Source organism: Geotrypetes seraphini, chromosome 1, assembly GCF_902459505.1.
Source record: "Geotrypetes seraphini chromosome 1, aGeoSer1.1, whole genome shotgun sequence".
Lineage (NCBI taxonomy): Eukaryota > Metazoa > Chordata > Amphibia > Gymnophiona > Dermophiidae > Geotrypetes > Geotrypetes seraphini.
Window position 1 is genome coordinate 473708558 of NC_047084.1, and position 22978 is coordinate 473731535.

Below are 22978 nucleotides of genomic sequence, written 5' to 3' on the forward strand. Positions count from 1 at the left end.
CTGTGGCTTTGTGCACTGAATCAGTGAGTAAGAGGAGCTGGCTTGAAGATAAGGCCGCTTCGATCGCACCATGGACCGGTGGTTGAAGAACACTGGCCTAGAGGATTAATATTCTGTTATAATCATCCTGCTAGTGTGAATGTGAATCAGATTGGCTGAGGAGAAGCTTAAATCGGTGGTTCCCAAACTTTTGTCAGTGAACCTCTGGTAGATCACATGAAAATGATATAATATATGACTCTTATGTAGAGAATTATCAGTGACAACAGTAACTCACATGGAGAAGATGAAAGTGATTACCAGACAGGCTGGAAGTACCATATATACTTGAATATAAGTTGATCTGAGTATAAGACGAGGTACCCTACCCCCCAAAAGGTTGACTAGGATATAAGACGGGGGGGAGGGGGGAGGGTTAATATTCATGTGCCCTGCCAGGATCAGTGCCCTGTCAACCCCTGCCAGGCTTTGCACTCAGCCCCCCTCCCTGCAGGCTCTGCACCCAGCCTCCTACCAGGTTGTCCACCCTGTCCCCCCCTCACTACCTGCACCCAGCCCCCTCCCTCCCTGCCAGGCTCCTCCACCCTGTCCCACCTCTCTGCCCTGTACCCTGCCCCCCTCTTTCCCGATGTCCTGCAGGCCTCCACCGAGCCTGCTGTATGACGTGGTGGTCCAGTGGTAGGCCGAGACAGGAGGGATAACCTCCTGTCTCCAGTCCCTGCCAATTTTTACCTTCCTCCCATCTCCCCCCGTGTACCTTTTTTGACTTTTTAAATTCCTGGTGGTCCAGCAGTGTATTGGGGAGGCACAAGCTTTCTGTGTTCTGCTCCGTGCTGAGCTCCTCCCTCCCTGAATGGCTGCCTGAGTTCTTGCGGCCCAGCAGTGTACCAGGCAGGAGCGAGCTTTTTATGCTCCTGCCCAGCCCTGAGCTGCTCTTTGAATGGCTGCCGAGAACTGGCAGCAGTCATTCAGGGAGCAATTCAGGACAAGACAGGAGCACAAAAAGCTCGCTGCTGCCCGGTACACCGCTGGACCACCAGGGATTCAAAAAGCCGAAAAAGGTACATGGGGGGGAGGCGGAGGGAGATAAAAAATTGTTAGAGTCAGCCGGGACAGGAGACGAGATGGATCCCTCCTGTCCCAGCCTACAAGGTCATACGGCAGACCGATGGAGGCCTGCATCAAGTGCAGAAAGGGGGGTTATTCGCTGCCACTCCTGCTTTAGGCGGTCTCAAGGCTCCTACCTAGCACAGGCATCCCCTGCCCCTCACCTGCACAACAATATGATGCTCACCGTGGGCTTTGTGATAGGCAATAGGCAGCTGGAGGGAGGGAAATTGGAGATCGTTTCCAAGCGCCTGCTGGTGCTCGGCAGACTCTCACGGATCTCCTTTTTCTGCATCTTGTCTTTGCTCCTCGCATGTGAGGCAGGCGACTGTATTCTTGGCCAGAGAAGGGAAGACGGTCATGGGTGATCGCGGTGGCCAGTGCTGGCTGGGGGCATGTGGGGGCTTTGATGCGTTAATAATCTGGCTCTGTTTGTTTCCTGCTCCCCTCCAGCTTTAGTGTAGGTGCGAGTACTCGGCGAAAAGGGGAGAGTGAATGATTACAGACAGATCATTTAATTCCCTTCGTTACTTCCATTCCCTCAGTCCCCTGCTGCTGTTTAACCCGTACTTGATTTTTCTCTCTTCGGGCCTCCTGTGCAAATGTTTGCAGGGCTTAGGACACGTTATATATTTTTTTTCCCCCTGCGAGAACTAAACGCAATCTGCAAATAAGCCCATTTGCTTCATAGATAAAATCTTTAAGAAATTGTTTGTTTGTTTCCACGGCAGAGAACTTGACACACTCCTGGCTATTGCAATGTGTTAAAAAAACAGGTCTTGTCTTTTTATGAGGGATCGTGGCAAGTCTTAGAGAGCCCTCATAGTCAGATTTGGAGGCCACAAGGGCCTTTCCTCCCCACCCCCTGCCCCAGTACAGGACATAAAATATAAGGGACCTTAAGTCCCCTAGTGGGCTCCTTCCCAGCTCGAGATGTTAATGGTCAAAACTACCCACAAAACCCTGCCCCCCATAAGCTTCTCCCCTACCAACGGCTGCACTGAGAGCAAATAGTATACCTTCCAGGAAAGAGACTTGGGAGTTCTGATTGACAAGTCGATGAAGCCGTCCGCGCAATGCGGCGACGGCGAAAAGGGCAAACAGAATGCTAGGAATGATTAAGAAGGGGATCACGAACAGATTGGAGAATGTTATCATGCCGCTGTTCCCGGTCATGGTGTGCCCTCACCTGGAGTACTGCGTCCAGCACTGGTCTCCATACATGAAGAAGGGCACGGTACTACTCGAAAGGGTCCAGAGAAGAGCAACTAAAATGGTTAAGGGGCTGGAAGAGTTGCCGTACAGTGAGAGATTGGAGAAACTGGGCCTCTTCTCCCTTGAAAAGAGGAGACTGAGAGGGGACATGATCGAAACATTCAAAATACTGAAGGGAATAGACTTAGCAGATAAAGACAGATTGTTCACCCTCTCCAAGGTAGGGAGAACAAGAGGACACTCTCTAAAGTTGAAAGAAAGTTCTTCTTCACCCAGAGAGTGGTAGAAAACTGGAACGCTCTTCCGAAGTCTGTTATAGGTGAAAACATCTTCCAGTGATTCAAGACAAAGTTGGACAACTTCCTGTTAAACTGGAATATATACAGATGAGGCTGGACTCATTTAGAGCACTGGTCTTTGACCTGGGGGCTGCCGCTTGAGTGGACTGCTGGGCACGATGGACCACTGGTCTCACTCAGCAGCAGCAATTCTTACCCTTGGACACCAACTCTTCGAAGGGGACCAGTAATGTTGGGGACAGGTTTGCTCCCTATTGCTCCTGCTCTGGTGGCTGCTATTGTGAAAATTGTATTGTCTCACTCCTAGCAGTAATCCCATAATACTACCACTAGGACAATAGTAGCCATCAGGCCAGGAGCTAGTGGGGTCACTCCTTCCTGCATGGTTGCCCAGACCCCTAGAGTCAGTTATTAATTGGAGGAGTGGATTGAATGGAGGTGGGGGTAATGGATCTAAAAACAGAAGAGGGAGAGAGATGGTGGACAATGGAATGGACGGAGGGAAGGAACAGAAAGGGAGAGAAGTTGGACACAAGGGATGGTTTGGAGGGGGGATAGAGATACTGGATAGGAGGGTAGTTGAGAAGAGAAAGGGAGAGATGGTGGATCCTGGGGTGGTGGGGAAGGAGGGAGAGATGCTGGATGAAAGGGTAGTTGAGAAAAGGAGAGATGGTGGATCTGGGGATAGAGACAAAAAAAGGATAGATGCCAGACCTCCGTGGGAAGGGAAGGGAAAAACGGAAGGGGAGGGCAGAGTTGGAAGATGGATGGTTAGCATGGAGAAAGAAGGAGACCCTGGCAAGCGAGTTATCAGAAGACAACCAGAGCCTGGGACCAACATGAATTGAAAAATGACCAGACAAAAAAAGGTAAAAAAAATAATTTTATTTTCTGTTTTGTAATTACAATATGTCAGATTTGAAATGTGTATCCTGCCAGAGCTGGTGTTAGACTGATAACGTGAGCTAGGATTTAACAGAGAGAGGAACAGTCTTTTTTTGTTTGTTTATTTTGTTTACACCACAGCACCAGTGTGGGTAGGAGAAAGCAAAGGGGGTAAAGAGGCTATAAAATAAACCCACTAAGATGTTTGGGAAGAAAAAAAAAAAAAAAACAACCAAAAAAACCCCACCCAATTGGGCAGGAAAATCAAATAGAAAAATTGATTCAATAGGCTGGATCAAATCAATTTTTTTCCTGAATTGGACAGCACTAGCAGAAACACATTTGGATGATCCCCCAAGCCTTTTGGGATAATGTTCTATGGACAGATGAATCAAAAGTGGAACTCTTGGACCATACAGATACCATTTTGTTTGGCATAAAACAAATACAGCATTCCACAGTAAAAAAAAAAAAAAACCAACAACATACTGACAGTTAAATCTGGTGGTGATAGTGTAATGGTGTGGGAATGCTTTGCTGCCTCAGGACCTGGAAAGCTTGCCACTGTTGAAGGAACTATGAATCTGCAAGGTACCAGAAAATTCTTAAGGAGAATATCTGCTCATCTGTCCATAATTTATAGTATAATTTGAAGTATAATTTGGTTATGCAGTAGAGTAGAGTGTCTCAAACTGTATGCCAAGGGTGTGCCACAAGGGATTCAAGAATTTTTTACTTTATTTTTTAAAAAAATTCCCTTTATACGTATACACTAGAATAGATAACGTACGTCGCATATGCAAGAGTCTGCTGACTGACCTTTTTGATGCGTCTCCAGAGTCTGGAGTGGTACCGGGGAACTGGAGAAGGGCGGATGTGGTCCCTCTCCACAAAAGTGGAAGTAAGGAAGAAATAGGGAACTACTGGCCGGTAAGTCTGACTTCTGTGGTAAGCAAATGGAAATGCTTCTAAAACAGAGAATGGACAAGTTTCTGGAATCCTGTGGATTACAGGACTGGAGACAACATGGATTCACTACAGGTAGGTCTTGTCAGGCAAATCTGATCAATTACTTTGACTGGGTGACCAGAGAATTGGATAGAGGATGTGCGCTAGATGTGATATATTTAGATTTTAGCAAAGTCTTTGACAGACGTCTGATAAATAAACTGAGTGCCCTTGAGATGGGTCCCAAAGTGATAGACTGGGTCAGGAATTGGTTGAATGGAAGGCAACAGAGGTTGGTGATCAATAGAGATCACTCTGAGGAAAGGGATTTTACCAGTGGTGTGCCTCAAGGTTCTGTTCTTGGGCCTGTTCATTTTTAACATTTTTATAAATAATATTGCAGAAGGGTTGTCAGGTAAGATTTGCCTCTTTGCGGATGACACCAAAATCTGCAATATAGTAGACACGCCGGATGGTGTGAATAACATAAAGAAAGACCTGGCGAAGCTTGAAGAATGGTCTGAAATTTGGCAGCTAAAATTTAATGCTAAGAAATGCCAGGTCATGCATTTGGCCTGCAAAAACCCGAGGGTACGGTACAGTTTAGGGGTGAAGAACTTATGTGCACAACGGAAGAGCGGTACTTGGGTGTGATTGTATTTGATCTTAAGGTGGCCAAACAGGTTGAAAAGGTGACAGCGAAAGCTAGAAGGATCCTAGGTTGCATAGGAAAAAGGAGATATTGATGCCTCTATATAAGACTCTGGTGAGACCTCATTTAGAATATTGTTTGCAATTCTGGAGGGCGCACCTTCAAAAAGATACAAAAAGGATGGAGTCAGTCCAGAGGAAGGCTACTAAAATGGTGTGTGGTCTTCGTGATAAGGCGTATGGGGACAGACTTAAAGATCTCAATCTGTATGCTTTGGAGGAAAGGCGGGAGAGGGGAGACGTTCGAATACCAATGTAATATAAATGTGGATAAGTCGAGTCTTTCATTTGAAAGGAAGCTCTGCAATGAGAGGGCATAGGATGAAGTTAAGAGGTGATAGGCTCCGCAGTAATTTGAGGAAATACTTTTTTACGGAAAGGGTGGTAGATACATGGAACAGTCTCCTGGAAGAGGTGGTGGTAACAGAGACTGTGTCTGAATTCAAGAGGGCCTGGAATAGCATGTGGGATCTCTCGGAGAGAGAAAGAGATAATGGCTACTGTGGATGGGCAGACTAGATGGGCCATTTGGCCTTTATCTGCCTTCATGTTTCTATGTCTGTTAAATGTTATGAGCATGAGCATCCAACCACCCAGACAAGCATCATTCTTTGATGTGATTGGTCCTTGAAAACTAACAACAAGTAATTTTAGTTTTATTTTTTATGCAGTGGTTATCCTAACTGGGCAACAAAGCAATCAAGGCTTTGTTATCATTTGTATCTTCCTATCTTTGTGAACTTGGAATTTCAGCTCTGACAGAAATTAAATTGAAAAAAAGAGAACAATTGCAGATGGTGGATGATAAAATGCGTGTTTGATTGTCGACTATTGAGACACGTTTTGAGTTAATTTGCACTGAAAACCAAGCACATGCATTGCATTGATTAGCATTTCTATTCTATCTACTTTAGTTTTACTGTTGTTAAATTGCCCATTCATAGCTTAAACAATTTTAAATAAATAACTTTCAAATTTAATTTTTTGTTTATTTTGCAATTTTATAATTTCAATTATAATGTGCTGTGAAAAACGGTTGCTCCATTTAGTGTGCCAGAGCTAAAAAAGTTTGAGAGACACTGCAGTAGAGAATGACACGTGGACAAAGTTTGTCCCTTTACACAAGCCTCGAACACTTATGATTTTATATTTAAATATTTTTATTAAACATGATGACAGAAAAAGGCCAAATGGCCCATCTGGTCTGCCCATCCGCAGTATAAAAAGGGACAATATTCTATACAACTGTTTATAAATCACAAATAGAGCCTTACATTTCGATCTGATTTTGGTGCAACGTTTCTAAAGATTCAATTGCATATGTTTTTACATCATTTGGAGAGGTAATTGGATTGTCTTTCAGGCATGGATGTAGAAGAGAACCTAAACTGTGTAGTGGATGAACAGAAAAATAAGTGTCTATTAAATGTTGGAAATGTTCTTGATGTTAGCAATGATGGATGAATCTGTTGCTGTAACAGTAAGATGCTTGAGTAGCTGCGCATATGATGGGAGGACATTGCAAATGGTAGGAGTCTGATCAGCAGACAAGACACTAATGTCATTTAATAGTAGTTCATTTAAATCCAAAGTAACTGCTTCAGTTTTTTTAATCACTGAATTCAGTTGCCAATTGTCTAAGATGTGTTAAGTTTTTACATACTGATACTAGTCTCAAGTTTTTAGAGAATGACTTGTGGGACAAAATTTGTTCCCGTCCCCACCCCACAGTTAACCGCGAGTACGTGTCCCTTCTTCTATTAGAGAGAGGAAGAAGAGATAATGGTTTCTGCGGCTTGGCAGACTAGATGGGCCATTTGGCCTTTATCTGCCATCATGTTTCTATGTTTCATTCTCTATTGTGCAGCAAAACAAAAGCAAGTCTGCTGCTCAGAGCCTGAATAGCTGAAAAGAAAAACAATTAGTTTTGGATTGACCTAGTCAAAGTTATGAAATGAGCCCAAAAGAGATGCTGTGGCAGGACCTGAAAGGAGCAATTCACGAACAAAAACCTACAGATGTGTCCGAATTAAAGCAGTTGTACAGAGTGGACTAAGATTCTTTAACAGTGATGTGAAAGACTGATATTAAATTTATAGGAAGGGTTTGGCTGCAGTTATTGATGCTACAGGTGATGCAACCAGTTGTGTTAAATTTAGGGGGTACTTACATTTTCACATGGGCAATATAGGTGTTGGATAACTTTGTTTCTTAAATTGCATAATTTTAAAAGCATGTTATGAACTATATCATTTTAATATGCTCCATGCATTTGGTTATCTATTTCATTATTTTGAGACCGCTTTGTTTTTTGGATTGTTTGTATTCTCATTCAGTAAAACATATTGAACCCTAAAAAAGCATGTTGTGTTTTCTCAGGTTCCCTTTGTCTATCATTACATTTTGTTTAAAAATCAGAAACCAGATTTACTCCAGGTTATGCAGCATTCACTCTGGGGTTAGTCTTGGCAACATTTATCTGTTGTCGCAACAGGGATGTGTCTTTGGTAGAGTACATCTTGTATCCTGATGGAACACTACTACTACTATTTATCATTTCTATAGTGCTGAAGATTGTATGCAGCGCTGTATGTTAACATTCAATAGACAGTCCCTGCTCGGAAGAGCTTATAATCTAATTTGGACAGAGAGATGAGACATCTGAGGGTTGGGAAGATTCTGGTAGAAGAAATGATGCAATGGGTATAGGTATCTGATAGCAGTGAGTGGGAGTTAAGAGTTGAAAGAAGTTTAAAAAAAGTGGGCTTTTAGCTTGGATTTGAATACTGCTAGGGATGGAGCATGACGTATTGATTCAGGCAACCTGTTCCAGGAGCGCAGCAAGAAAGAAGGGATGGAGTCTGGAGTTGGCAGTAGAGGACAAGGGTACTGATAAGAGGGAGTTCATGGGGAGGGAGCATAGGTGGATATAAGTGGGGAGAGATATTGAGAGGCTACAGAATGAATGCACTTGTAAGTCAAGAGGAGTTTGAACTATATTCGGAAATGGATGAGGAGCCAATGAAGTGACTTGAGGAGAGGGGTAATGTGAGAATAATGGCTCTCACAGAATATGAGTTGTACAGCAACATTTTAAACGGATTGAAGGGGTGAAAGATAGATGACTGGAAGGCCTGAGAGAAGTATGTTGCAGTAGTCTAAGCGTGAGGTAGTGATAGCGTGGAGAAGAGTTTTGGTAGTGTGTTCAGAGAGGAGAGGAAACTAAAATACTTATTTATCCCTTGGTGTCTCTAGTCTTACTTGCTGCTGTGCTGTGTCATTAAGAATGATAGATTATGTGGCATATAGATTTTTAAATAAAAAAAAATCCTCTTGTTTCATGTCTCTTCTGACTTTTTTTTCCTTGTCTCTGGTGTTTTTGTGTATTCTCTATTTTCAGTTTCAATTCTGTTGCTTCTTTTGCTAACTCCTTTTGGTGAATGTATTATTCATTTCCCTCATGTTTTCCTTGTTTATCACTCTCCCCCTTCTCCTTGTACTTCCTTTCCACCTCTTCATCTTGATTGGGTGAACATAAGTAGCAATGTTGGGGAGGAGAGTTCAGGACAGGACGGAATTGGAAGGGAGAGAAGAAAGAGTAAGAGGACGGGATGGGAACAATGGAAGGGGCAGACTGGAAGGAGGAAAAGGGGCAGCATCAAATAGGAGACCAAAAGGAGAGAGGAAGTAGGGTATTAATTTTACTGTATTAATGACTGTATTAATTTTACAGAGCACATGAGAACATCAAGTGCAAGGATGAGATGGGGGTTGAGTGCACATATGGAAGAAAGCTGTTATTTGACAAGCGCCTCTCCTTCTCTCCAACAGGAAAGAACTGATACAGGCTGGAACGTTAAATCCAGTGAAAGATTTGCACCTGGGAAAACTGACATTAACTAAATTTCCTAAGAGCCCGGAAACATGGATCCACAGGTTTGCCTGTTTTGTTGTCTTTCATCATGTTACCTGCTATACCTTTTCGTGTAGCTCAATGTGAGCCTCTTTCCAATGGCCCCAGGTGTAGCGCAGTGGGTGCATGGTGTGAGCAGCCTCTCGACCTAAGAAAGCCTAGTCTGTATAATTGGAGCATAGCATGTGGCAGCTAAGAAACATCATCTGTTTCACTTTGTAGAGCACCCCCTACCCAGAGCACGGACTTGTTGGGTTGAAGCCAGGCCAGATCTATAGGCAATTGTGGTGTTAACATTTTCTGAATAGGTCTAGAGAGTTTGACTCTAGAGTATATACATTATGGCCTTTTTTGACTGCCCACATAACATAAAATCAACTTATAGACCACATAACCATGAAGATCTATGTGGTTTACAAAAAATTAATCTAATTCACAGTAAGAATCTGAAGAATTTAGTTATCCAAAAATCTAGGGAACAGATAAGTCTTCAATTGTCTTCTAAAATCCTGATAAGACATGAATAGAAAGAATAGTTGTTTAAAGTCTTTATCCCAGAGGGCAGCCTGTGAGCAAGATTTTTATTCCCAGTGCTTTCAAGCAAAAACATTTCTCTAGATGGAAATGAAAAGAAGTGTCTTGCTTTGCAGTTAATTCTTTTGACTAAATCAAGAGTTCCATGGGCTCGATACTACCCTTCTATCCCATCTCCAAGCAAGCAGTTTCCCTGTCGAATGGGTCAGCCCTGTCACTTAGCAACCGTTTTTCACACATGGCTCTGCTTTGCAGTTCCTACTAATTTATGCAAAGGAGGCCCTGAAGTGAGTCCATTTACATGACCCCCCCTCATCCTCCATGAGCTGCCCCTGCCTACAGGTATCCTCCAAATAGCAAAAGGTGAACTAAATTACCTTTCATATTATGATGGATTGTTTTTTGTTTTGTTTTTTTTTTACAATAGTTTAACAGATACTGAACTGTAGACAGGACAGATTGTGAACAGAAATGTAGTCAAGCAGTTTCACACAACTTTGACCTAGTTGCTGATCACAGTGCTTTATGGTAGACACGGGACTTGCAGCAGCAGTAAGTCTTCCTACCTGAGTAATAAAGCATCTGGAAACAAGAATGACATGGAAAGGGCAACCTGGACATCCGTCAAAGGTGCCAAATCTTTTTTTCACTTGTCTTCATTTAACATGCGGCTCATGCTCCTAGCAAGTGAAATTTAAGCTGTCTGCACTGAGGCTGTTAGAAATATTGATGTGGCCATGAGGCTGTGTTCTCTGAGAATTACACTGTAGGGAGACTGTCCTTACAGGCTGCTGAAGCCGTTCGTCCCATGGACAGTCATTTTAATTGTGATTTCTTATATAAATAATCTCCCCCACCCTCCCATCCTTGTGCTTGTGAGCTGAATAATTAATTGAGTTTCTGGCATAGCCCCAGATGCTATCCACAATTTCAGAGGGGAGGATACAGAGGAGCCTCAATTCAGGAGCCTTGCATGATCAGTGTTGGGTTTCTCAACTGAGAATGTGATTTCCGGTGCAATAGGTGAGACATTCTATACAAGTGGGTTGTGTCCCAATGGCCAAGTGCCATATGCAGAAGGAATCCACTCTGGATGTTTTCTTTGACTCTGTTCTACTTCACTGTGCTCTCTAGCTCCACGTGTGCCAGCAGTAGTGTGCTTGTTCTGCTCTCTCCCTTTTATTATTTTATTTGGTGTATTTCATCCTTTTTTGTGAGATTTACTTGTGCTTGGAGCGATTCTTCAGTTGTACCTGCATGGAGATCACAAACTTCAGTCTGTAGCTGACAGGCCAATCCCTGGTGGTACCTGTCAGCCAGCCTGCATCTGCTTCTAAGGAGCTTGGGGCCATCCCTACTTTTTCTCCTTTTGCCGAATGAAGGCTCAAGCGCAGGCTGTTAGGCATACCTAGAAGATTCAGCAGTATCTCACAGGGTGCCGGCTGTATTTCTCACCTCTGCTCGTTTCTGAGCGTATCCGTCGATCTTTGAGGGTGGAGGTGCAGTCAGGTCTGGCAGCCTGAAGATCAGCATCGAAGAGGCATTCACAGCCTGAGGCAGTGATTCTCTGATTCCAGCTACTATAAGAGAGCTGAGGCAAGCTGCAGCACATTCCCAACACAGGGCTCAGTGAGTAAAGGCTGTCAGCCTAAGAGGTGGATCGGGGGGGGCGGGATCTGAATTTCTAAGTTTTGAAGGTTTTCTGCCTGTCCCCCTGTGTTTCCCCCCAACTGAAAAATCCTAAAATCGCTGTTCATTTAAAGTTTGCTGACTCTGAAAAGTATCAATTTTGGTGCAAATTTCTTAGCGGCGGCCATCTTGGATTTTTAGCAATCTTTTTTTTAAAGGCTCCAAAACTGTACTTTTTGCCTCAAACCTTGTTGGGATGGAGTCCTTGGGCTCTCCTAGTGTAAATTATTGCCAGGATTGTGCACCTTTAATGCCTCAGGAGCATCTTTGCATCACATGCCATGTGGCACAGCTGAAAGAGGTAGCAGCACAAAGCTTACCCCCTCCCCTGATTAAGCAGGTAACCAATCATTTGGCTAGCCCAGTAGGGTGGCCCTCTTTGTTTTTGGGGCCCAGCACAGCTGATAGCCCTGTGTGCAAGGCGATAGACCTTCAGCCTAAGAAACATAAAATTAAGTCATCTAAGGGTGACTCTGCACCCCAGGAGCCAAAGGCCTTCTCAGACTTTATGAAATATTTGTCAAATTAATTTCACAGCAGTCCCGCACCAACTCAGATGCTTCGCTCAGCGGCATTGCTTCTCTGGGCACGTCTTCCTCTGTCAGCCACTGTTACAGCACTGCGTATTCCTGATTTGGGTGATACTTATGATTGTGATGATGACCAGCTCGCTGATCCCTTATTCTCCAGCACTCCCCAGGACAGGGGTCAAGAGTCTATTCTGACTCTTCGAAGACCTCTGGAGCTTTAGAACCAGGGGATAATCCCACGGTTCTGCGCTTGTTTAAGTGCGACATTGCCAGATCTTATTTCTGAGTCTGTGCAGGAATTAAATTTGGTCACTCAGCCGGCTCCATCCACTTCTTCCTGGCTTTGTGGTGTGCACTTACAGTCTTCCACTTTTCCCAGGCTGCCGTCGTCCTGAGAAGCACGTTCCCTCTGCCGCGATCCTGCCACTGATGTCAGAGGAGGGGAGGGACCGCAGCAGAGGTAATGTACTGCGGAGGCCGATGGCAGCCTGTAAAGTACCGGCAATCCTCTCTGCAGACTGAGGTACAGTACCGGCAATCCTCCTCTGCAGCTGAAACTAAGACTGGTAGGCCAGGGGGGAAACTGGAGGATGCTGCAAAGAAGAGGGGAACATGCAGGCCTTCCGGGGGGGGGAGATTTATTTATAAACTATAAACAGTTTTACCTCATGCAAAATTGTCATTTCTTTAATAAGACATTAACTATTTTTCTGCGGCCCTCCAAGTACCTATAAATCTAAAATGTGGCCCTGCAAAGGGTTTGAGTTTGAGACCACTGTTCTAGTGCAATAGGTGTGTCATTCTGGACAGTAGGGTATTCTCCCCGTGCTCACGAACTCTGTAGAGGGAATCCATTCCAGGTTTTCAACTCCTCCTTCTCTCCAGAGGGCTCTGCTGCCCCCTTCAGTTTTTCCTTCAGATCGCAAGCTGGAAGGTGTCTTTCTGATCTGCGCTATATATTTATTTATTTTCGGTATTTTTTGAGTTTTTGCGGCTGTTGGTGCACTAGAGCTCCCCAGTGAGAGGAAAACGCTGCTTGCATGGAGAAGAAACAGACTTGGGCTTGCAGTTGGCAAGTTAGTCCCTTGGGGGACCTGCTGGGCCAGCCTGCAGAAACCTTTGTGTAGCTTGGTGTCCGTATCCCTAGTAGCTTAGCTCGCCTACTGAATCACAGGGGCTTGAGCACAGGCTGTTAGGCATCCACAGAAAGCTCAGCGGGGCTCTTCAGGGTGCCAGCTGCAATTCTAACTCCCCCTTTCGCATGAGTTGTTCTGCAGGAGTTGAGGACCAATCTGACTGGAAGCCCAAAGATCTTGACATTTGGAGGACTGGCTGATTGAGGCAGGGATTCTTCTCAGTGAATCACTACCAAGGTGGAGAAGATGAAGAAGTGAGAAAAAATTAAATCTTCCACAAATCACTTCCGAGTGGATTAATAACAAAAGGCGGGCAAGTTTTTATAATATATAAGTCCCAAGGGTTAATATTTAGTTGTAAAAACCCTTTATGCCAAAACTTACTGTGATCATGTTTGATTGAATTTAATTATAAAGTTAAGGAATAACAGTAAGAATTTTTGCACAACATCCAGGAGATGCTGGCATAAAGGGTTGAATTTAATTATAAAGTTAAGGAATAACAGTAAGAATTTTTGTACAACATCCAGGAGATGCTGGCATAAAGGGTTTTTACAACTAAATATTAACCCTTGGGACATATATATATTATAAAAATTTGCCCGCCTTCTGTTATTAATCCACCAAGAAGTGAGTCTGTTTATATTTGCAGGGGTTCTTCTCCCAGATCCAGCTACGTCTTAAAGCTGAGGCACGTTGCAGCACCTTCAGAGTACGTATCACAATGAGTAAGGCTATTGCAGCCTATGGGCAAAATCAGGGAGTTCTATAAAGCCTATTTTTGAAGGTTTCTGCCACATCCTCTAGTCTCCCACCTCTAAAATCCTGTTTTCTGAGTTTCTTACTTTTAGTTAAGGCATGTTTGAGCCGTTCTTTGGCACCAAAACACTGTCGCGGTGTCCATCTTGGATTTTCCAAATTTTTTTTGTTTTAAAAGTTCTTCAGGTTCTTCAAATCACCTCATTTTGCCTCAAAACTGCCAGGGATGGAGTCCTCAGGCTCTTTTACCCCTAATTCATGTCAGTTTTTTGCTGAATGGATGCCGGAAGAATGCCCTTGTACCGCGTGCCATGCAGAACGTGAAGGGGAGGCAGGAGCATCAGGCTTAGCCTCTCCTTTGGTCTCAAGGGTTGAGGAACCTCTAGGGGTGTCTGTCCACTAAGAGAAAATCCCTCCTTTAGCTCCAGAACAGAGGTGTACCTAAGCGTAAGAGTGTGGAAGCCACAAAGCCCAAGACACGTAAGATGGAGTTACCTAAAGGGAACTCGGTGATGACTAGTAAGGCCTTTTCTCCTGAATTTGTTAATTTGATGTGGCAAGCTTATATGAGGTCTGGCAGCAACCAGGGGTCACGCAAGGGGGCTTAGGCTTCCAGTGTGCATCAGAGTCACTGATGGCGGCTGACCAGGAACTTGTGGACCTTTTTGACAAGGAGTCAGAGAACAAGGGTTCAGTCTATATGCTCTTGCTGTCACAGAGTGAGTCTTCCCTTCTGAGTGATATAGGGTCGCAAACAGAAGCAGGAACACAGGATGCAGTAGTGGCCCTTGATCAGGGGGATGATCCCATAGTATGCTGGCTGTTCAAGCCTTTGGTGCTATTAGAGCTCTTTACTGATTCCTTGTGGGAGTTGCAGTTAGACTTTCAGCAGGCCCCTTCCACTCATTGTTCTATCCGGAACGGAGTGAGAGCGCAGCCCACGTCTTTTCCCTGGCATCTTGATATGAGTGTTTTAGTCACAGAGCACTGTAATACTCCTGAGGTAGCCAAAACAATGTTTAGGCTGTATCCTGTGGTGCAGGAGTGTCATCAGATATTTGCTCCACTTAAGGTGGATTCCTTGGTTGCTCACATAACCAAGCAAATGTCCCTGCCAAGTGAGGGAGACATAGCATTAAAGGATACACAGGATCGCAGAGTGGATGTGGTCCTAAAAAGTCATTTTGAAGTTTTGGCCTTAGAGATCAAAAAAGCTGCAGGAGCCTCTTTTGTGGCACACGCTTGTCATACCAAGATGTATGGGGCTCATCCTGGTAGCCCCATACATAAGCCACAGCTTATGCTTGCAGGGATGAATTGTGTAGCTGATGCTCTCTATGACAGCATCAGTCATGTGCAGAGTCTTGGCTTATTCCATTTCAGCCACAGAATTCTCTGGATCATAGAATATGATGGCAGAAAAGGGCCGTCAGCCCAACACGATCAGGCAATGGGCGAGAGATTCCACTTCCAAAAGAGCCAACTGGTTCCATCCCAGTCCCTGGAATACTTGGGAGTAGTATGTAACACTGCAGAAAGCCTGGTGTATCTTCCAAGTCTACTCTCAACAGACTCCCTTTCAAAGGATAGATGTTGTTCGGAAAGGGTATAGACAATCTGATGGCCAGCATGGCAGATTGCTGGCCAAAATCTCTGCTGGACAGCAGACCTCAAACATCTAGAGCAGTGGTTCCCAAACCTGTCCTGGGGGACCCCCATCCAGTCAGGTTTTCAAGATATCCCTAATGAATATGCATGAGAGAGATTTGCATACCTGTCACTTCCATTATTATTGTCAGATCTCTGGGTGCTGGAGATCATTTGGGAAGGGTACAGCCTAACAGACTGGTTTGTAGACTCCCCGGTGGAGTGCCCAGAAAAATCATGCAGAATCTTGTAGAAATTTAGGTCATAAGAGTCAGTGCCACCAGAAGAATAGATACTCCATATACTTCATAGTGCCCAAGAAAGGCTCAAAGGACTAGAGACCCATTCTGGATCTTACGCATGTCAACGAAGCCCTGAAGGTTCCATGCTTTCACATGGAGTCTGTGCGGTCAGTCATAGCAGTGGTAGCTCCAGGGGAATTTCTAGCTTTCTTAGACTTGACGGAAGCCTACCTGCACATTCCCATATTTCCAGAACACAGGAGATTCCTGAGATTTCATGTACTGGAGAGGCATTATCAGTTCTTAGCACTTCCCTTTGGGATGGCAACAGCACCTCGCATATTCATCAAGGAGATGGGGGTGGTGGTGATGGTGGTAGCAGTGTGTCTCCATAGGGCAGGATTGCAAGTCTCCATAGGGCAGGATTGGATGACTGGCTGATCAGAACACCATAGTTATCAGAAGGGGAACAAGCAGTGACTCAAGTGGTCCAGGTCTTGCGGAGCCTGGGCTGAATAGTGAATTTTCAGAAGAGCCAACTGGTTCCGTCCTAATCCCGGGAATACCTGAAAATTCTGTTTAACATGGTAGAAGACCGGATCTATCTTCCAGAGGCATGCAGACAGAAGCTTTACACTCAGATGACGGACATGATGGCCAAGCCATCTACACATTCATCTATGTCACTGTCTTCTAAGTACTAGGCTCCAGGGCAGCCACTGTAGATGTCCCTTGGGTGATGGCTTACCATGCATCCTCTCCAGAATGCACTACTGTCTCGGTGGTCCCCACTAAAGGACTCTCATCAAATGACTGTCCTGTGGACTGCGGAATCCTACTGCGGTATAAGTTAGTGTGGCTCCATCCACAGTTGTTATTATGTGGCATATCCTCAGAATAACTTCATGGGTGATTCTCACAACGGCTGTAAGCCTTTTGGCAACAGATGTCCAGTCCAGGAGCAGTAGTCGGCCTTTTAGATAAAATGCTCCATCAAAAGACTGCAGGTTTGGGTTATTCGATTGGCATTACAGAAACTGGAGAAGTCTGAAAGGACAGGTGATATGAGTCTTCTCGGACAATGCTACAGCAGTGGCGTATGTCAGTCGCTAAGGAGGCACCAAGAGTGCACAGTTGAGCCTGGAAGCCCACTTATTGTTCAGTGGGCAGAGCTACACTAACAGGCGATCTCCAACATTTGTAACAAGAGTGGACAATGTCCAGGCCAATTAGCTTAGCAGGCAGAATTTAGACCCTGGAGAATGGATTTTATCTGCAGCAGCATTCCAGTTCATCACTCTTCGATGGATTAAGCCAAATTTCGATCTGATGGCTACAGCGAGGAACAAGAAGGCGGACCGTTTCTTCAGTCGAAGATCCAAGTCCGAAAGCGAAGGTCTGGACAATCAGCTGTGGCCAAAGAACCAGCTCTTAAACATGTTTCCTCCATGGCCCATGATACAGCGAATACTTAACAGAATAGCAAACCACCTAGGGAGAGTGGTCCGCATAGCACCAGATTGGCCACACAGGCTATGGTACATGGACCTAGTGAATCTTCAGAGGGAACAGGGTCTCAGACTGCAGGTACAGCCTGATCTTCTATCTCAGGGCCCAGTGGTCATAGAAGAACTGGATTGCTTTGGTCTTATGGTATGGTTCTTGAGCACGTGGCATTAGAGCACAAAATCTACTCAGAGGTAGCTATTGCTACTCTCCTGAAAGCCAAGAAGCCTACGATGGTCTCCACTTATGCTAAAGCATGGGAGACTTTTCAACACTGCTGATCGCAATAATTTATTGAACAACGACAGTTTACATCCTAGACTACTCAGAGACAATATCCCAACAGGGCAATTCCTCAGACTCAAGAGAATTTGTTCAACTCAGGAAGATTTTACCATCAAAGCCCAGGATATGACCAATAGATTTTTGGAGCGAGGATATCCTAAATCTATTATCAAGAAAGCACATAAAAGAGCTTCGAACGCTCCATGGGAAACACTCCAACAGCCAAAACATCAAGAACAGGAATCTTCTATTGTATGCGTATTACCTTATTCCAATCAAGCCTTTAACATCAAACGCATCGTCAAAAAACATTGGAGTATTATGCAATATCATCCCGAGTTCCAAGATCAGCCAAAATTTGCGTTTTCTAAAGGAACCAACCTAAAACAACATCTAGTACGATCATACTATACTCCTATAGGAGAACCCGTTATACATAGCGGACACTCTCCGTGTGGACACTGTAAATGTTGCCAGTACAGTGCAACTCTTTCCCAATTTTCACTTCCTGATTGGATCAAAAAGAAAGCACTTTATACGTCCTCTGATTGTGAGACCCAGGGAGTCGTATATGTAGTCCAGGGTCCATGTTTGTTACATTACATCGGACAGACATCACGTAGCATTAAGCTCAGAATTACGGAACATCTAAGCAAGATTCGGACTAATAAATTGGAAGCCCCCTTAGTACAACACTGGACAGACAAACAACACACCATTGATGAATTCCGGTTTTCAGTTTTAGAAGTACCTAGGCTATCCAGAGGAGGTGACTTCTCCCGGGTCTTATGGATCAAAGAACAATGTCTGATTCTCAAATTACACACTTTATATCCTGAGGGCTTAAATAGTGAATTAGAGTGGCAAGCGTTCTTATAGTTTTGATAAGGCTCTTTATCATCTCATGGTCAGCTTCAGCACCAACTTCACTGTTTTATGGTTAGCTCCAGTATTAGTTTCATCTGACAGTCGGCCAAAGACTCAGCTGGTCGAAACGTCACCCCGCACAGGCGGGATGATGTCATCACACTTTATTTTAAACCTAAGTCGGCGTTCCATAGCCTTTACATGAAAATAGAAGTCGAGGAGTTGTTGTAAATCAAGTATATATGGCAAGTACCCTCTACCTATGTAGCCTTTACAATATTTTCTATTTAGCTATTTGTCTACGCCATTAAGAAGATGTGATATTTAAGTTTTTTTCCTTTTTTCAACAGAACAAGCGATCATTGCTACAATTGCACTATCACTGATCTTTTTGGCATTTGAACCACAAAGCCTTTTTTTCGGGTTCCTTGAAACAGAACTGCGAAACATGGTCCATGTCGGGACCTGTTAAGAACTTTCAAGAGATAAGTGGAAGAGTTCATTTTTGCCATTGCAAGATTATTTTTACCACTGAATTAGCACATTAGCAGTTTACTTAATACTTCCATACCCAGTGATGGGGCGGTGGGTTTGGCTATAGGAGCTCCGGCTCCTGGCTGAATTACACATTTCTAAGTGTATGTGACAAAAAGTATAGAATTTTCTTATACCACTCATTTAAAATTTTTTTTGGTTTATTTAGGAGATCTCTATAGTATTAATATTTCATTTATTTTTGACCTCCTATTTTTATAACATTCGAGAATTCAATCCCCTTACTACTTACTATATATTTTGACTTAGTCTAAAATTACAGTAGTACACAGTTTTACTACCAATAACAAGTTAAGAACCCTTACTGTTTAGGAAGCATTCACGGTTCCAACTGGAAGGACAAATCACTATCTTTGCTTAAGAATGGCCAGAGTGTGAATAGCCAGAGTGTGGCGCAGTGATTAAAGCTACAGCCTCAGTACCCTGGGGTTGTGGGTTCAAACCCACCCTGTATCTTGTGGTCCTGGGCAAGCCAATTAATCCCCCCATTACCCCAGGTACATTAGATAGATTGTGAGCTCACCAGGACAGACAGGGAAAAATGAATAAACTCATGTAAACCATTCTGAGCTCTCCTGGGAGAACGATATAGAAATTGAATGAATTAATGAATAAATAAATAAATAAATCATTGCAGGCTTCCAAAAGGAGTCTTACCTTGTGGCCCTCAACTGAAAACTGTAAATGCAATGACCAGGCAAAGCATATTGTAGAGTGGGAGGAAATCCCCCAGGTAGTTACAAATATGAAGAAATGAAGATTTAGGTCACCAATCCTCCTCCTCCCCTTTCTTAGTTACAGAGGAGCAAAAAGGAAACGGTGGGTAAAAAACAAAACTAGGACTCCAAAATTATAAGAAAAGGAGTCATAATAAAGATGCTTATTTTGGAATAGAAAATGATGCAACTCAGGCATGAGATCAGAAAGGAAGCAAAGATGATCATGAAATAGGCAGATAACTTGAGGGCCGTTGATAGTCCTGCTGGTGTAGAAGAGCGATAAGTCCTTCCTTTAGTTAACTGAAACAGCAGCCAGTCACATGTATCCACTGTTAGTGTTATGACATCCATAAAGAGTTCTACAGTACCAGGACTCTCTCTGGGGCAGAAATTGTTGAAAGCTACAGCGAGTTCCTGCCTTAGAGAGCTTAGACCAGGGGTGTCCAATGTCGGTCCTCGAGGGCCGCAATCCAGTCGGGTTTTCAGGATTTCCCCAATGAATATGCATGAGATCTATTTGCATGCACTGCTTTCAATGCATATTCATTGGGGAAATCCTGAAAACCCGACTGGATTGCGGCCCTCGAGGACCGACATTGGACACCCCTGGCTTAGACCAAGTACATAGATACCTGAAGCAGTGGGATATAAAGTGATGGCACACAAGATCACAAAGATTGGCAGAAGCAGGAGTTGAACCCTGGTTCCCAGGAAATGCTAATAGTATCAATATCCAAATAATAATTCTAAGCAGTATTTTATTAAGAGAACACTGATACACACAAATGTATGATTAGATGAGTTCTAATACATGCACAATTGATATTAACCATCTATTTTAATCCATGACTACAATTTTTATTTCAGCCTTAATACACATGCATTTTAACATAATGTTGGAATCTTAGGATGTAATTTATCTAACACAGATCTCTTTTGCAATAATTCATAAGAGAGAAAAGTACTATTTAGGACCAAATCAAAGCCATTCACAGAGTTGTTAGCTATGATTATATATATTCCATAAAATTTTCTGCTCCACTGTATCTGCTCCAGTCTTAACTACTTCCCTGTCCTCATGTAATGCATAGGGAGGAGCAGAAAGGGGGGTGGAGAACAGTTAAACAATTGTTTTCTGCTCAGCTCTACTTGTCTCAGTAGAGCTGCACACTGATGGCTATGCATGTGTCTTCTGTTATGAAATTAGCTCCACAATATGTATTCTTTAGAGGAAAGGTGGGAGAGGGGAGAGACATTTAAATACTTGCATGGCATAAATGCGCATGAGTCCGAGTCTCTTTCATTTGAAAGGAAGCTCTGGAATGAGAGGGCATAGGATGAAATTAAGTTCAAAGTTTTCAAGTTCAATTTGTTTAATATACCACAAATATAAAAACCAAAGTTTACCAAAGTTTAAGCGGTTTACAGTGAATATAAATTAATACAAAAACAAACTCCATTACATTTAAAGGGAAAAAAACAATAAGGTTAGATTACAATAAAATTTGCAAAGGAAAGGGGAAAAAAGAGGGAAGCCATTATATAACCTACTTAAAAAGAAAAAAAAACCCTATGAGCAAAATGCTTGTGAGAAGTAGAACACCTTTAATTGAGCTTTAAATGTAAGGAATGATTTTTCTTCACGGAGATAAATGGAGAGAGAGTTCCGAAAAGTAGGTACTATAACTGAGAATGAAGAATTTCTGTGCATATCAAGAAATAACTGCCTAAAAGAAGGAACACTCAAAAGATGTTGGTTTGATGAATGAAAAGATCTCCATGCAGTATAATGAACCAAAAAACGGTGCAAAAATGAAGGAACTTCAGAGGACATAACTAAAAAAGTGATTATATTATATTTGTAGGGGATTCGGTAGGCTATAGGAAGAATATGTTCTGCTTTAAGAAGTGGAGTCACAGCCATACAATAATCTAATTGCAATGTTTTGTTAAGAGGTGATAGGCTCAGGAGTAATCTAAGGAAATACTTTTTTTTACAGAAAGGGTGGTAGATGCATGGAACAGTCTCCTGGAAGAGGTGATGGAGACAGAGACTGTGACTGAATTCAAGAAAGACTGGGATAGGCATTTGGGATCTCTTAGAGAGAAGAGAGAATGGTTCCTGCAGATGGGCAGACTGGATGGGCCATTTGGCCTTTTATCTGCCATCATGTTTCTATGGAGTCCTTTTACTAAGGCGCGCTAGCCGATTTAGCGCACACTAAACACTAATGTGTCCATGGATTATAATGGACGCGTTAGCATGGGCTAAAAGGGCTAATGCGCCTTAGTTAAAGGGCCCTGTTAATATACTATAACAATGCAGTAAGCAATAAACAGGCAAACTGCTGCCATGTTAAAAATGCACAATAATTTTCATCTCATTGCCAAAATGTTCTCGTTCTTGTCAGCACAACCACACTCTCAAAAAGTTTTGCAGCACAGCAAACACATATACCATGTAAATGCTATGGAATGAATCACAAAATGATCTCCCAAGACACTGAATGGAAACAGCGCAGGGATTAGCTAGCAATTAGTAAACAGGCTTAATATTGTAAAAATTATCACGAGGTAGGAAAGAGCCTCATATCCCCTCCTCCAATCCAACAATATATTAAAATTGCAGATAAATAGGAGGCTTTATAGGGGAAAATATAATCACTGGCATAAAAAACCTCCTCTTATAGTGTTTCACTAGACAAAAAGCCTTGTGCAATGCAATGAATCCTTGAGTTGTCCACAATGTATCAGGAGACTTGAAAACAATTTAACAACTAGTGCTTAAATGTTCTCATCAGGACAATGTTAGTTGTGTTGAGAAGAAATATCCCACAGGTCAACGATGGCCAGCGTTTCGCCTCAAAAAAGCTGCCTCAGGACGTACAGATAATGAAACTCTTAGTGAAGCTCCGAGTCAGAAACATGGCGGCTTCTCAGACACGGTTGGTGATTTGCTCACACTAAGAGGAGGGGACCATTTAAAATAGTCATCAAGTCTGCATTAGCCCCCAAATTGTCTAGCAGTGACCATATCCCCCTTCCCTGACACATTAGCTTTCTTCAAACAATAATATTCCCTAGTGTCTATCAGCACACACCTTCCCCCCCCAACTTATGTGTACCCGCCTCTGTGCTGCCGTCTTGGAAAGTGGTGGTATGTGACTTCAAAGTGGTAACTCCTGGGACACACCAACTGGGGTCAGTCTACCAAATAAGGGAATTTTTCCCTTAGGTTTATGTTCTAGTAGTTTCTTAGACATACTGCCTAATAAGTTAACATACAAGGTGGTTTACAGTCCAAAATTTAAAAAGGTAAAGAAATTAATTAAACCTTATAAGATAGAGATAGGATAACAAGACGAGAGATGACCACATGCAAGGGAGTTCTTTTGTCCGCAAGCTCATAAGCCTTCAAGTCTTCAAGGCAA

The 22978-nt window shown here is 43.3% G+C and overlaps 1 protein-coding gene across 3 annotated transcripts in view; it reads left to right on the top strand.

Annotated features, from left to right (window-relative positions):
• The window catches only part of PTAR1 (protein prenyltransferase alpha subunit repeat containing 1), a 77496-nt gene that overhangs the window by 25160 nt on the left and 29358 nt on the right, over positions 1 to 22978 (top strand). For all 3 annotated transcript variants that reach the window (XM_033924727.1, XM_033924717.1, XM_033924735.1), the window contains exon 4: positions 8997 to 9101. In XM_033924727.1, the coding sequence (XP_033780618.1) occupies positions 8997 to 9101 (105 nt within the window). The remainder of the gene's footprint in view (positions 1 to 8996; positions 9102 to 22978) is intronic.